Below are 13,586 nucleotides of genomic sequence, written 5' to 3'. Positions count from 1 at the left end.
ATTTGTAGACACTGTTTCTTTTGTTCTCTCCCCGTTTGAGAGATGCTGCAGAGCAAATGCTTCGGTCTTATAAAACCACTGTTTTCAAATGACTTTAAAATGTATACAGAATCCTTCATCCAGTGTCCACATATGACTGAAATATAAGAAAGAACCAACAAACTTTTGGCAGCAGTAAGAAACTGGTGATGAACTGAGTGAGGAACCAGTAAGTAAAACCCAGAATCATAGAATCAACCAGTTTGGAAGAGACCTCCAAGATCATCCAGTCCAACCTAGCACCCAGCCCTATCCAGTCAACTAGACCATGTATTTTGAATGTAGACAGGTAACTGCTTACTGAGCTGCAGGCTGCTGAATATTTGAGGACAAAGGAGTGGAGGGAAAGTAGTACACCAATTTAAGAGTTTCCTATGTCATTTATGCTTATTCTCAAGTATTTAATTGTTACTACACTATCTTTATTTCAAGATGTGTGAGCCCCTTTTCAGAGTTTCAGTTGTCTTGCACAAATCTTAACAACTGACCACCAAATCCACAACTGTTTTTTATTTCAACAACCTTCTTAAACCATCATGGATAACTTCCTTTCTGAGAAGGGCATCCTGCAAGTCTTTATAGTTGTCCAGAAAGCAACTGGTAAATAACACAGCTTCTATTTACCTGTTTGCCACCTGGGGTATGGTGGTATGGGAGAAAACAGAGAGGTGGGATTTATTTTTGATGAAAAATAATGTTTATGGATTTGTGTGTACATGCACATATGAAAAAATAGATATAAAAAGCAAAGTCTGCATTGGGAATATTGACAGACATAACAGCAGGATGTCTTTCAAGCTTTGGTGCTTAAAGTCATTGAATACATTGCATCTTTATGTAAAATCCAGTTCTAGCCTTTAGGGCCTTGTGGTGAAAATGAGCGTTGTGAATTAGCCTTGTGTGTAGCTGCTAGCCAGGTCACACAATAAAGAGAGTGTTTCCTGGGTTTTTGATACTCAAGTTTAAAAGTTGATTGCTAAACTGCCTTTGCTAATTCATATACAGTGCATTTCCCCCCTGTTTTTCTCTCTTTCCTATTTTCCTTGTGTTTTCTTGGGGGGAAGTGGAGTTTTTTTTGCTACTAAACCCAAGTATATTTTCTATCTCATCTTCTTGTCTTCTCCCTTGACTAAAAAGGCAACAGATGGCCTTTCTTGGACTTTCACAAAAGGAAATGCCCTACAGAGAAAGTAGAGATATCTTGTGGACAGAACAAAATCTTCTCTGCTACTCTGTAGTAACGTTTGTATAATAACTTACAGAACAAAGAAACCCAGATCCTGGTGTGGTATCAAGTCCCAGCAGAAGTCTTGTGATGGAAATCATATAATCTTTCACAAATGACTGCAAGAGTTTTAACAGGAGAGACAGAAAAGAAAGAAAAAAGCTTTAATGAACAGATGAGCGAGTAACCATCAGCACCACGTGTGAATTTCAAAGAAACTCTACATCTGTGCTTAAGATCTCTTCATCCTGAAGGCATCTTAATTACTGCAGAAACAGCTATCTCTTTCTTTGTGCTGAATCTACTTACACTATTCAGTTCTGCGTACGTGAGCAATGTGCACACAGGATTCAGAGTCTAAGGTGTAAGGCAGCACTATGAAAGCAAAGATGAATGCAGATGTAAATTAATGGTAGTAAGGTGTTAGACTTATTAAGTGTGAAATTACAACAGTGCAAAAGAATCATAGAATCATAGAATCTACCAGGTTGGACGAGACCTCCAAGATCAGCCAGTCCAAACTATCCCCCAGCCCTAGCCAGTCAACTAGACCATGGCACTAAGTGCCTCAGCCAGGCTTTGCTTGAACACCTCCAGGGACAGTGACTCCACCACCTCCCTGGGCAGCCCATTCCAATGCCAATCACTCTCTCTGGCAACAACTTCCTCCTAAGATTCAGCCTAGACCTTCCCCTGGCACAAATTGAGACTGTGTCCCCTTGTTCTATTGCTGGTCGTCTGGGAGAAGAGACCAACCCCCACCTGGCTACAGCCTCCCTTCAGGTAGTTGTAGACAGCAATGAGGTCCCCCCTGAGCCTCCTCTTCTCCAGGCTAAACAACCCCAGCTCCCTCAGCCTCTCCTCACAGGACTGTGCTCCAGGCCCCTCATCAGCTTTGTCACCCTTCTCTGAACACATTCCAGCACCTCAACATCTCTCTTGAATTGAGGAGCCCAGAACTGGACACAGTACTCAAGGTGTGGCCTGACCAGTGCTGAGTACAGGGGAAGAATAACCTCCCTCGTCCCACTGGCCACACTGTTCCTGATGCAGGCCAGGATGCCATTGGCTCTCTTAGCCACCTGGGCACACTGCTGGCTCATCTTCAGCTTACTATCTACCAGTACCCTCAGGTCCCTTTCTTCCTGGTTGCTCTCCAGCCACTCTGTCCCCAGCCTGTAGCACTGCTTGGGGTTGTTGTGGCTAAAGTGCAGAACCCTGCACTTGGCCTCGCTGAATCTCATCCCAATGGTCTCTGCCCACCCATCCAACCTGTCTAGGTCTCTCTGAAAGGCAATCCTACCATCCAACAGATCAACACCAGCTTCTAGCTTGATGTCATCTGCAAACCTACTGATAATGGACTCAATTCCCTCGTCCAGATCATCAATAAAGCTACTGAATAGGACTGGGCCAGGAAAGAACTGCTGTTCTATCTTAGATGGGTCTGCAGTCCTGAGTAGTGGGTGATACTAAGGGAAGCCCACTATTATTTCAATTCAAACAAGCCATTTGCCTTTGCCAATCCATCAATTTTTTTTAAGTGTTGATCTGCCTTATCTCAGGTCAGGCTTGTTGCTCTGCAGAAGTGTTCTGCTGATTTGTTTAAAACTCAGAAATAAAAGTAAATGTAGTGATGACCAGAAACAGACATTACATCAGCTAAAAGCACAATTATTTCTTCTCATTATGGATTGAGCTGCCAGAATCAGGGGGTCATTTCAGTGTCCTGCTAACTGTAGTAGGGCTGTTTATTGTCATCTTTTCTAAGGCGTAGCAGAGCAGCACTGAAGTCAGGCTGTCAGTCCTTGTTGGAAAACAATAACTTGCAATCAGGTCTCTTTTGGCTTAATGCAAATATGGAGCTAGCAAAAACATTTTAATAACAAAATACTTTATAAAGGTGTTCTATAAACTCTTTAGAGTTACAGCATCTAAACTCAGAAGCTAGACAGATTTAATTGGATGCACAATGATTTTAATTTTCAGACTGGAGACCCTGCAGTTGTGATGGGGTGAATGCAAATGAGCATTTTCCTGACAAGAATGTGGTTGTTTTTTTAACCTTCACTTATTTGTTCTCTTTACTGCATCACTGATGCTAGCCTATTATATTTAGATTACCAAGTTGCATTCACAAGGATTTGCTGGACCAAGTTTTCATTTTTCAGTCAGTCTCAGACTTTCCTTTTGGCATGAAATAGGAAGCACCTGATGAACCCTGCTGTTTTCCATATAATTTATTCTGTTTCTTGTGTGCAGAAGAAAAAGATTTCATACAGAGAAGGATGGGACCATGCAAAAGAACAGAGAGTACTTGCTGTCATAGCATTGTAGCTTGGAATAAGAAAGGTAATTCTTGACAGTTCACCAAGCAGTTAAGAGTTCAAAGAAGGAATGGGCTGAATTTGAATGAGTGTCTGAGGGTTTGTTTTAAACACTTTTTAATGAATGGTTTTACTCTGTCAGGTCATAGTGGGACTGATTGCATCTATGTGCTAGTTTGAAGCTAGCTAGAATGTTTTGGTGAGAAGGACTAGATTACAGGCTGTGAAAGGAAAACAATGGTGATGTCTGCTTCACTCACAGGCTTGCTGAGATGTATAAAACCAAAAATCCAAACATAGATAAGGGAGTCTCACTTCTGCTGGGGAACTGGCTGAGCTGCATCTCTTTCTAACCTCACCCTCAGTTTCTTTAATTAATCCACTTTGCTTCCTAACCCCCTGGCCAAACCTCCATTCTTCCTTGGGACTGGGGTAAGGTTGAGAGGGGTAGGAGGAAGGTGAAGGGGTGGTTGAGAGCCCCTCCTGGGGACTCAGGTTTCTGGGAGGGCTGCTGTGTTTCTGTATTACCTTTTACCTTGTCTATTTCTGTCTATAACTGTATATACTGCAAATATCTGCTTGTATATTGTGCTAACCTGTAAATATAAGCTTCATTCCATTTCCAGAGCTGGCTGAGTCTAGTCTGGGTGATTTCCAAAAGTGGGGGGGGGGCAGGTAACACACAAACCACCACAATCTATAAGCAGATATAAGATGTTGACGTTACCTATGTGCTGGCAGGAGCTGGTGATTACAGAATCACAGAATGTTAGGGGTTGGATGACTCTTGTCCTGTTGCTGGGCATCATCAAGCAGAGCCTGGCTCCGTCCTATTGGCACTCACCATTTACATATTTATAAACATTACTGAAGTCACCTCTCAGTCTTCTCTTCTCCAAGCTAAAGAGCCCCAGCTCCCTCAGCCTCCCCTCAGAGATTTCAGATCTCTTTCTATAGAAGTGCCCTAATCTACTTAAAAAAAAAAAAAAAGTTGCCATGCATGATGCTGTTATCCTGGGACATGAATAAAAGCATAATTTATAAGCAAATGCAGTTATAAAGTGTTTAGAAATTGATAAAAAGCTTCATATCTGTCTTGGTACCTCTTCATATAGATGACTCTATTGTATATATTGATGACTTTTTGAGAGAAGCTGAATGCCAGGATTTTCTCTATTTATGTTGAACTTGCCTTCAGGGAATTGATTTGGAAGGAGAGTTCATAGAATCATAGAATCAACCAGGTTGGAAGAGACCTCCAAGATCAGCCAGTCCAACCTAGCACCCAGCCCTAGCCACTGATCTAGACCATGACACTATGTGCCCCATTCAGTCTTTTTTTGAACACCTCCAGGGACAGTGACTCCACCACCTCCCTGGGCAGCCCATTCCAATGTCAATCACTCTCGCTGGCAACAACTTCCTCCTAACATCCAGCCTAGACCTGCCCTGGCACAACTTGAGGCTGTGTCCCCTTGTTCTGTTGCTGGTTGCCTGGGAGAAGAGACCAACCCCCACCTGACTACAGCCTCCCTTCAGGTAGTTGTAGACAGCAATGAGGTCACCCCTGAGCTTCCTCTTCTCCAGGCTAAACACCCCCAGCTCCCTCAGCCTCTCCTCATAGGGTTTGTGTTCCAGGCCTCTCACCAGCTTTGTCACCCTTCTCTGGACACGTTCCAGTATCTCAACACCTCTCCTGAACTGAGGAGCCCAGAACTGGAAGAATACCTTTCATGCACCAAATTACCAAGTAAAATAATTTCCCTGAATTCATGTCTAGCACCTGAATACAGAAGTTTCCACAGACTACCTCCAGGTACAGGCAAAGTAGTAGCTGCTTAAATAAACAAAGTACATGAGCCAGGGTGCTGCTTATTCTGCATAGCGAGGTCCTTGAACGCTAGTGCTGGAAGCTGCTGCTGCTGCTTGGGCATCCTGATGTATCAGAGTGTGCAGAAAGGTGGTCACTGATGAGAAGCAAGGCCAGTATTCTCTTTCTTCCATCCAGCAACTACTACTTTTATTTGGCCTGACTCCATATTTTCTGATACACTGTTTCTTCAGCTGGCTGAGGCAGTTGCCTTTCTCTTGTCCTCACTGACTGGCATCACTTTGTATGAGGAGCTCCCTTCCTGATTCTTGGACAACAAGGTTCAATGCTGCCTTTTCTTCCCTGACTGTCTTGCTGTAACCACTGCATACATTTCTTGTTAGGGCCAGAATGAGTTACTTCAAGATATGCTGGCTGGTCATCTGCAAGTCTAGTCGACACGAGTAAGAGGACATGACACCATGAAGTAACTGATGTCTCTATCAGAAAATGAAGATAACTGATAAATTGCTCACAAAAGAGTTCTACTGGTATTCATGGCTAGAGACTGTCCTTTGTGGGAACAGGCACTGCCTTTTTGTTGCAGAATGTGAGCCACACCTTGAGTCCTGTGGCCAGTTCTGGCCTCCTCAATTCAAGAGAGATGTTGAGGTGCTGGAACATGTCCAGAGAAGGGCAACAAAGCTGGTGAGGGGCCTGGAACACAAACCCTATGAGGAGAGGCTGAGGTAGCTGGGGGTGTTTAGCCTGGAGAAGAGGAGGCTCAGGAGGGACCTCATTGCTGTCTACAGCTACCTGAAGGGAGGCTGTAGCCAGGTGGGGGTTGGTCTCTTCTTCCAGGCAACCAGCAATAGAACAAGGGGACGCAGTCTCAAGCTGTGCCAGGGGAGGCCTAGGCTGGATGTTAGGGGGAAGTTGTTGCCAGAGAGAGTGATTGGCATTGGAATGGGCTGCCCAGGGAGGTGGTGGAGGCACCGTCCCTGGAGGTGTTCAAGCAAAGCCTGGATGAGGCACTTAGTGCCATGGTCTAGTTGACTGGCTAGGGCTGGGTGCTAGGTTGGCCTGGACAATCTTGGAGGTCTCTTCCAACCTGGTTGATTCTACGATTCTATGATTATTAGTCTGGATAATCTGTGTTTTATTTGCTTATTTGACTGTGGAGAGGTTGGCGAGCAGGATTGTGTCATTTAACAACAGAGTTCATGTGAGGCCTGGGTGGTTTTGGGGTTATGTGAAACATGCTCCACTACCTTATGCTTTTGTTCCTGGTACAGATGTGGACAGGAACACCTAACATGTAGGAAACAGGGTCACCTAATAAATATGTTAAAAAAGGTGGTAACAACCCATGTCTGGGTTAAAGCAAGCCACGTTATTGTTCATAGTACCTGATAAAGCAGTGTGTCCAACATACTGATGCTGAAAACCCTGCCAGCAGCGAAGGGCAGTCGAAACATAAATGCCAGATTAGATCCTTTCTCTCGCTCTTTCTGTTAAAGAATTAAAAACCAGAAAAGACTTTTAGTGCTGATGTTGGAAGGACTGTCATAAAATCATCAAATTGATAGTACCTTGAAAGAGGTCGAAAGTGTAAAATCCTCTTCTTCTGAATGCAGTTTCTTCCTACAGTTAGGTAGCACATTTGTTCAGTACTTACCACTTCTCAGGTTGAAAGCCTCTGTTTAATGCAGGTGTTCTTCCAGTCTTTGCTGGATTGTGGGAGTGGCAAAACTCAAATGAAGACATGCCTCCCACTGCAAACTGCTCCTCCCTGTGCAACAACTTTTGTTTAGCTTCCTCACAGCTCCCCACTTTATGTGTTTCTCAGAATACCACCTAAACAAGATTAAGTCTTCATTCTACTTCAGACAAAGGTCTACAATCACATCTTGTGGTCGAAACGTAAGCATCGTAGACAACTGAGTAAAAGACTGACTTCTAAGACTTCGTCCATCTCATCTAGACATCCTGAGTTTTTGGAGAATCCAATTCCTGTGTAAGAAACTGGGAGCTGGCCTGTGAACAGCTTTCTAATACAGTAACATGATTTTGGCAAGAATTCAGATTTGCTAAGACGTGGTAAGATATCTGTGATGAAGACACAGGCAACGGGAAAAAGAGATCAGTGGTGTGCAAGACCTCTGTCCTTGCAGACTGGCACAGGCATATCATTTGTCTTACCCTCATAAACTCAGAAAATGACCTGGCAGATTGCAAAGGTGGTACTCTAAGTTTTGTTGGCTCTTGAGATGTTAAGCCAGATCATCAACAAACTGCTGTGAAGAAGTGGCTTGTCCCTTCATTACCAAATGAAACACATGCTCAGGTTCACTTTGTATGCTCCATGCAATCTATCAGCAATAGTATTTTGGACAAGAAAATCAAACATCTCTCAACGTAGCCTCTCTGTTTTGCAGCTTGAAAGTGCAAACATGCACTGGAATGTAAAGAATATGAAGATTTTATCTAGCATTTCAGTAGTGTTGCTAACCTGGTTGCTGGGATTGCCCTTCAACAGAAGGATTACCCTCTGCTGTTCTCAGACCCTCACAATAATGCAAATACTGTACACAAATCCATGGAAACCTCTATGGAATACGTAACTATAGTCCCTTTAGTGTGAACTGGAATGAAAAATGCATTGCTATAGAATCACAGAATCATGGAATGGTCTGAGTTGGAAGAAACCTCCAAAGGTCATCCAGTCCAACCTCATCTACAGTCAGCAGGGGCATCTTCAACTAGATCAGGTTGCCCAGAGCTCTGTTGAGCCTCACTTTGAATATCTCCAGGGATGGGACCTCAACCACATCCCTTGGCAAACCCCTCATCACAGGCTCACAGGATGTTAGGGGTTGGAAGGGGCCTCCATGAATCAGAGAGTCCAACGTCCCTGCCGGAGCAGGACCACAGAATCTAGCGCAGGTCACACAGGAATGCATCCAGATAGGGCTCGAAAGTCTCCAGAGAAGGAGACTCCACAATCTCTCTGGGCAGCCTGCTCCAGTGCTTCATGACCCTTACAGTAAAGAAATTCTTCCTCATGTTGAGGTAGAACTTCCTGTGCTGTAGTTTATACTTTCTGCCCCTTCTTCTATCACAGGTGCTACCTGACCCTGAGCCCTCATATATTTATTAACATTGATTAGATCTCCTCTAAGTCTGCTCTTCAGCAGACCAAAAAGCCCCAGGTCCCTCAGCCTCTCCTCACAGGGCAATGCTCCAGCCCCTTCATCGTCTTTGTAGCCCTCCATTGGACTCTTTTGAGTAGATCCCTGTCCCTGTTATAGAAGCCAGATAGGTTTTAAGTCTTCAGTTAGTTAACATATTGAAAAAACAAATTAGCTCTAAATATTCATTTTCTTTTAGCAAATTGTGTGTCCACCTCTGTCCAGAAGGTTGATGGATTAATATTATATGGTAAAGTTGTGGTGGTAGGCCTGATAGGGCAAGCATGGGCTTATCCATGTTGTCTTGCCCAGACATCTTCCCCTGCTCTCCCTACTTCTGTGCTGAGAGGAAGCAGCCATGGGAGGGGAGGGTGAAAGCCCTGGCTTCACCTAATATAGTGAAGCCTGGCAAAGTGCCATTCTGATTGGCTAATCTGTGTCCAATGCCCCATTAGTCTCAGGCTGGATATTGATAAAAGGGATGAGCAGGTAGCACAGGGCTGCTGCTGTCTCATTTTGCATCCTGAATTTGCCTGCAGAGCTTACCAGAAACAGGCTCTAAATGCCTGCAGGCAATTGGCCTGCACAGCCAGGCAGACATTGTGCTGAGACTGCACATCACAAGACTTCCTCCCTGCACCTGAAAGTCTCCTGCTAAGACTAGAAGCCCAGAGATACACAGAACATCCAGAGGAGCCAGGAGACAAGGTCAGAGGTTGTCTGTCTCCTTCCCCCAGAAGCCTGGGAAGATTCCAGTCTCAGTGGCCAAAAAGACAGAGTTCCACCTGCTTTGGGTACTGCCTGATTTATACTTTGTGAGTAAATACTTAAAAGCCTCTTCCAGTATAATATTTGCTTTTGCCACTTGAAGAAATCAGTGTTCTAGTTTTGCCTGTGCCCTGCGTGTACAAATTCCCAACCTGTGCATTTCTGAACCTCTGAATAAGTTTTCTGGTGAGTTTTAGTGTTAATAAACAGCTTTCATAGTTATTAGCAATCATCACATGGACATCAAAATTAATACAGATTATTAATTTTGCATAATCCATCACAAAAGTGATGGAACTCAAATCCGACCCCATTCTTAAATGAGAGTATGTGCTAGTTTGAGCCTAGCTAGAATGTTTTGGTGAGAAGGATTAGATCACAGGCTGTGAAAGGGAAACAGGATGTCTAATTCACTCATAGGCTTGCTGAGAGGTGTAAGAACAAGAATCCAAACATAGACAAGGCACTTTTGCTTGGAGCATTGCCTGAGCTGCATTTCTCTCTCTAGCCTTTCTGCCATTTCTGTGATTAATCCACTTTGCTTCCTAACCCCCTGCCTGAGCCTCCATTCTTCCTTGGGACTGGGGTAAGGTTGAGAGGGGTAGGGAGAAGGTGGAAGGCAGTTGGGAGCCCCTCCTGGGGACTCAGGTTTCTGGGAGGGCTGTTGTGTATTACCTTTTACCTTGTCTATTTCTGTCTATAACTGTCTATACTGTAAATATCTGCTTGCATATTGTTCTAGCTGTAAATAATAAGCTTCATTCAATTTCCAGAGCTGGCTGAGTCTAGTCTGGGTGATTTTCCAAAGTGGGGGGGTGGGCAACACCCAAACCATCACACCAGTATTAAAAACAGCAAAACACCTTTATAGAGGGATTTGGTGAATTTGTTTTTTGAAATACACTCACTGCATTTAATTAAACCTTAAATTTCCATGTTAATAAACACATGTTGGCATCTTTGGACTGTTAAGTACTTTAGCTATTTTCAGTCAATTCAATTATTCTGCTGCTAGGAGTTATTTTTTATACCTGTTGTGGCATTACAAGTTAAGAAAGGAGTAGATAGAAATAACCTGAGATACTTTTTTGGTTTGGCAGAAGACATGTGGATTTCCAAACTGTGTTGGGGGGTAGGTAACACCCAAACCATCACAGGGTACAGTTTGGAAAAGGGCACTTTTACATTCACTCTGTAACCATAAAATCATTTCACTGTTAGAAAATTAGAGAGTGTTGAACCAGCAGCACATAAACGAGAGGTGGGGGAAGCCAATCTCCTTACCTTTTCTAATTTGGAGAGAGCAAGGGAATAGCAGTCTTTGGCTCTGAACTGCATGAACCTCATATTGGCTGGATGGGTTAGTTCTGTGATAATGCTAAGGCTCGAGAACAACCTGTGTTTTAAAAGAACGCAGCAGTTACACCTCTCATTGTAACAATTCACAAGTAGAAGGCCCTACAGAATGCTACAGCTTCTGCTCATGCCCAGGCTTTTAATCAAGTCCCTGAAACCTAAGGTGTGTTTTGGCAAAATGAAAGGCAGGTATAATAGCAGAGGAAACTATAAACCGTTCTCTGTAGAATTCACAGCAAAGCAAACATACATTTAAAGGTTGAGCTTATAAACTATTTTAATGCTAGAAAGGAACCACTTGATTTAATTACCAGGAATAATTGCTAAAACGACACAAATCTGCAGGAAATAACAAAAAATGTGAAACTATATAGTCTGTGCTTAGTCTCTAGTTGCATGTAAATTACCTTTTTATTACAAGTGCTTTCAGTCCTTTTTATTGGAGGCTTTTGGCCCTTTTTTCTGAGTTCTCTCTGTATGCTGAGTCCACAGACTGAGCAACACTGATGAAAATTTACATTTCTTGGAATTTGCTGGGACAATGTATGCTTACATATACTTCTGTTTTCACTTTTAAATCTTTACATGCACAAAATATTTCAAAAGTGACACCAATTCAGGCTTCCAATAACAAAAACAGTGAAGAAAGTTTAACTCAGATCTGGGTGAATTGCACAGCTTTTCATGAAGCTGATTGGAGAGATCTCTCTCTCCAGTCCTCAGAGGTCTAAGAACTAGAACAAATTTTTTAGCTTATGCTATACAGATAGAACATGGAATAGAACTCAGGTTGTTGTCTGATTGGTTCCTCTACAGATTAGTGACAGAAAGTGAGATCACAGAATCACAGTGTTAGGCACTGGAAGAGACCTCGAAAGATCATTGTGCTAGTTTGAGCCTAGTTAGAATGTTTTGGTGAGAAGGACTAGATTACAGGCTGTGGAAGGAAAACAAGGCTGATGTCTGCCTCACTCATAGGCTTGCTGAGATGTATAAAAACAAAAATCCAAACATAGATAGGGGAGTCCCTCTACTGCTGGGGAGCTCCGAGCTGCATCTCTCTCTCTAGCCTCTTTGACTAATCCACTTTGCTTCCTAACCCCCTGGCTGAACCTCCATTCTTCCTTGGGACTGGGGTAAGGTTGAGAGGGGCAGGGGGAAGGTGAAGGGACAGATGGGAGCCCCTCCTGGGGACTCAGGTTTCTGGGAGGGCTGTTGTGTTTCTGTATTACCTTTTACCTTGTATATTTCTGTATGTAACTTTCTATACTGTAAATATCTGTTTGTACATTCTGCTAAGATGTAAGTTATAAGCTTTGTTCAATTGCCAGAGCCAGCTGAGTCTAGTCTGGGTGATTCCCAAAAGGGGGGGGTGGGGAGGGCAGGGAACACCCAAACCATCACAATCATCCAGTCCAACCCCCCTGCTAGAGCAGGATCACCTAGAGTGGGTCACGCTGGAATACATCCGGGCAGGTTTTGATTGTCTCCTTAGGAGACTCCACAGCCTCTCTGGGCAGCCTGTTCCAAAGTTCTGTCACCCTTACAGTGAAAAAGTTTTTCCTTATGTTCATGTGGAATCTCCTATGCTCCAGCTTGTACTGACTGCCCCTTATTCTATTGGACATCACTGAGAAGAGCAGTTCTCTGGACACTGCCCTTCACATCTTTATAAACCATGAAGGAGGTCCCCCCTCAGTCTAAAGAGTCCCAGCCATAAACCAGTATCAAATAACCAAATATTAAATATGCTCATGTAGGAAAAATGGACTTGGCAAACTGGGCGAGGATGCGAATGACCACTTGTGTGTTCTGAGGTTGAAAGTCATTGTGCATGCTCAGGAATTTCTCTACCTCTTCTGCTCTTACAGTCAGTCTGATATAGACTCTGAGTGGTGAAGTATTGCTTATGTCCTCCTAAAGATTAAGCCTTTAAGTCTATGTACATAGATTAAATATTTGATAGCCATGCCCTAGAGATGCAGCTGTGGAACATCTTCACTTGTACACTGCAGGTTATAAAATCCCGTGGAGCGCTTAGGAAAATTGAAAACAAATCTTTTCAACATCACACTTGTAGGTATGAACTTGTACTTACTAAGTAGCCTAACAAAAGTGTTGAAATTCTGAGGGAGGAGAACAAATTTCCACTACAATAATTCTGTATCACGTACCACAGAAGTTTTATGGTACTGCTGTATTAATGGACATATCTGAATGCTAACCATTTAAGACTAACAGACAATTAAAAGCTGATTTAGTAATGAAATATAGACAACTTGGGGGGAAAAAATGAATATGACTAGATTTCTTTTAAAGATCAGCGTAGTTTAATACCAAGATATGAAAACTCCTTTGTCTTAGGAAATCAATTTCAAATCTGTATTGGTAAAATTCATATTTTACTTGTAAGTGCCTTATAGCAGAATTAGGGGAAATTATTTTCCCTTAAACCACTTCTTTACTCCTTTTAACTGCAAAAAGTCAGATAAGCATTCATTGTGTCAGAGTTTTAGTGGGTATGGAACAGTTGCTAGCTTGAAAGGTGCTAATGACTCTGTTGTTATAAACATGGCATTCGTTTTCTAAGTGTTTGAGGGGATGTACTAGTCCAGCAAGGAGAAGTGATGAATCCACGTACATCAGAACACACAACCTAGGCCAGTTCCACCTCCTTTTCCTTCCTGGAGACAGCTGCTTTGAGTCAATCAAACCACTGATGTTTAGATCAGCCTCTATCTTCTGAATGGTTTCACTTAGAATCATAGAATCAACCAGGTTGGAAGAGACCTCCAAGCTCATCCAGTCCAACCTATCCCCCAGCCCTGTCCAATCAACCAGACCATGGCACTAAGTGCCTCATCCAGTGC

General features: G+C 43.2%; 1 protein-coding gene across 5 annotated transcripts in view; it reads right to left on the bottom strand.

The window, feature by feature from the left end:
• Nucleotides 1-13,586, bottom strand: part of KCNT2 (potassium sodium-activated channel subfamily T member 2) — a 179,593-nt gene that overhangs the window by 17,230 nt on the left and 148,777 nt on the right. For 4 of the 5 annotated variants that reach the window (XM_064147153.1, XM_064147155.1, XM_064147156.1 and 1 more), the window contains 3 exons: nt 10,645-10,756; nt 6,811-6,912; nt 1,300-1,383 (listed from right to left, as the gene is read on the bottom strand). In XM_064147153.1, coding sequence (XP_064003223.1) covers nt 1,300-1,383; nt 6,811-6,912; nt 10,645-10,756 — 298 coding nt within the window. The remainder of the gene's footprint in view (nt 1-1,299; nt 1,384-6,810; nt 6,913-10,644; nt 10,757-13,586) is intronic. The other variant, XM_064147158.1, reaches the window with a different exon arrangement.

This window comes from Pogoniulus pusillus, chromosome 8 (assembly GCF_015220805.1).
Source record: "Pogoniulus pusillus isolate bPogPus1 chromosome 8, bPogPus1.pri, whole genome shotgun sequence".
In the NCBI taxonomy this organism is placed as follows: domain Eukaryota; kingdom Metazoa; phylum Chordata; class Aves; order Piciformes; family Lybiidae; genus Pogoniulus; species Pogoniulus pusillus.
Note: the sequence above shows the minus strand (reverse complement) of the source record. Positions and strands in the feature narration are given on the sequence as shown.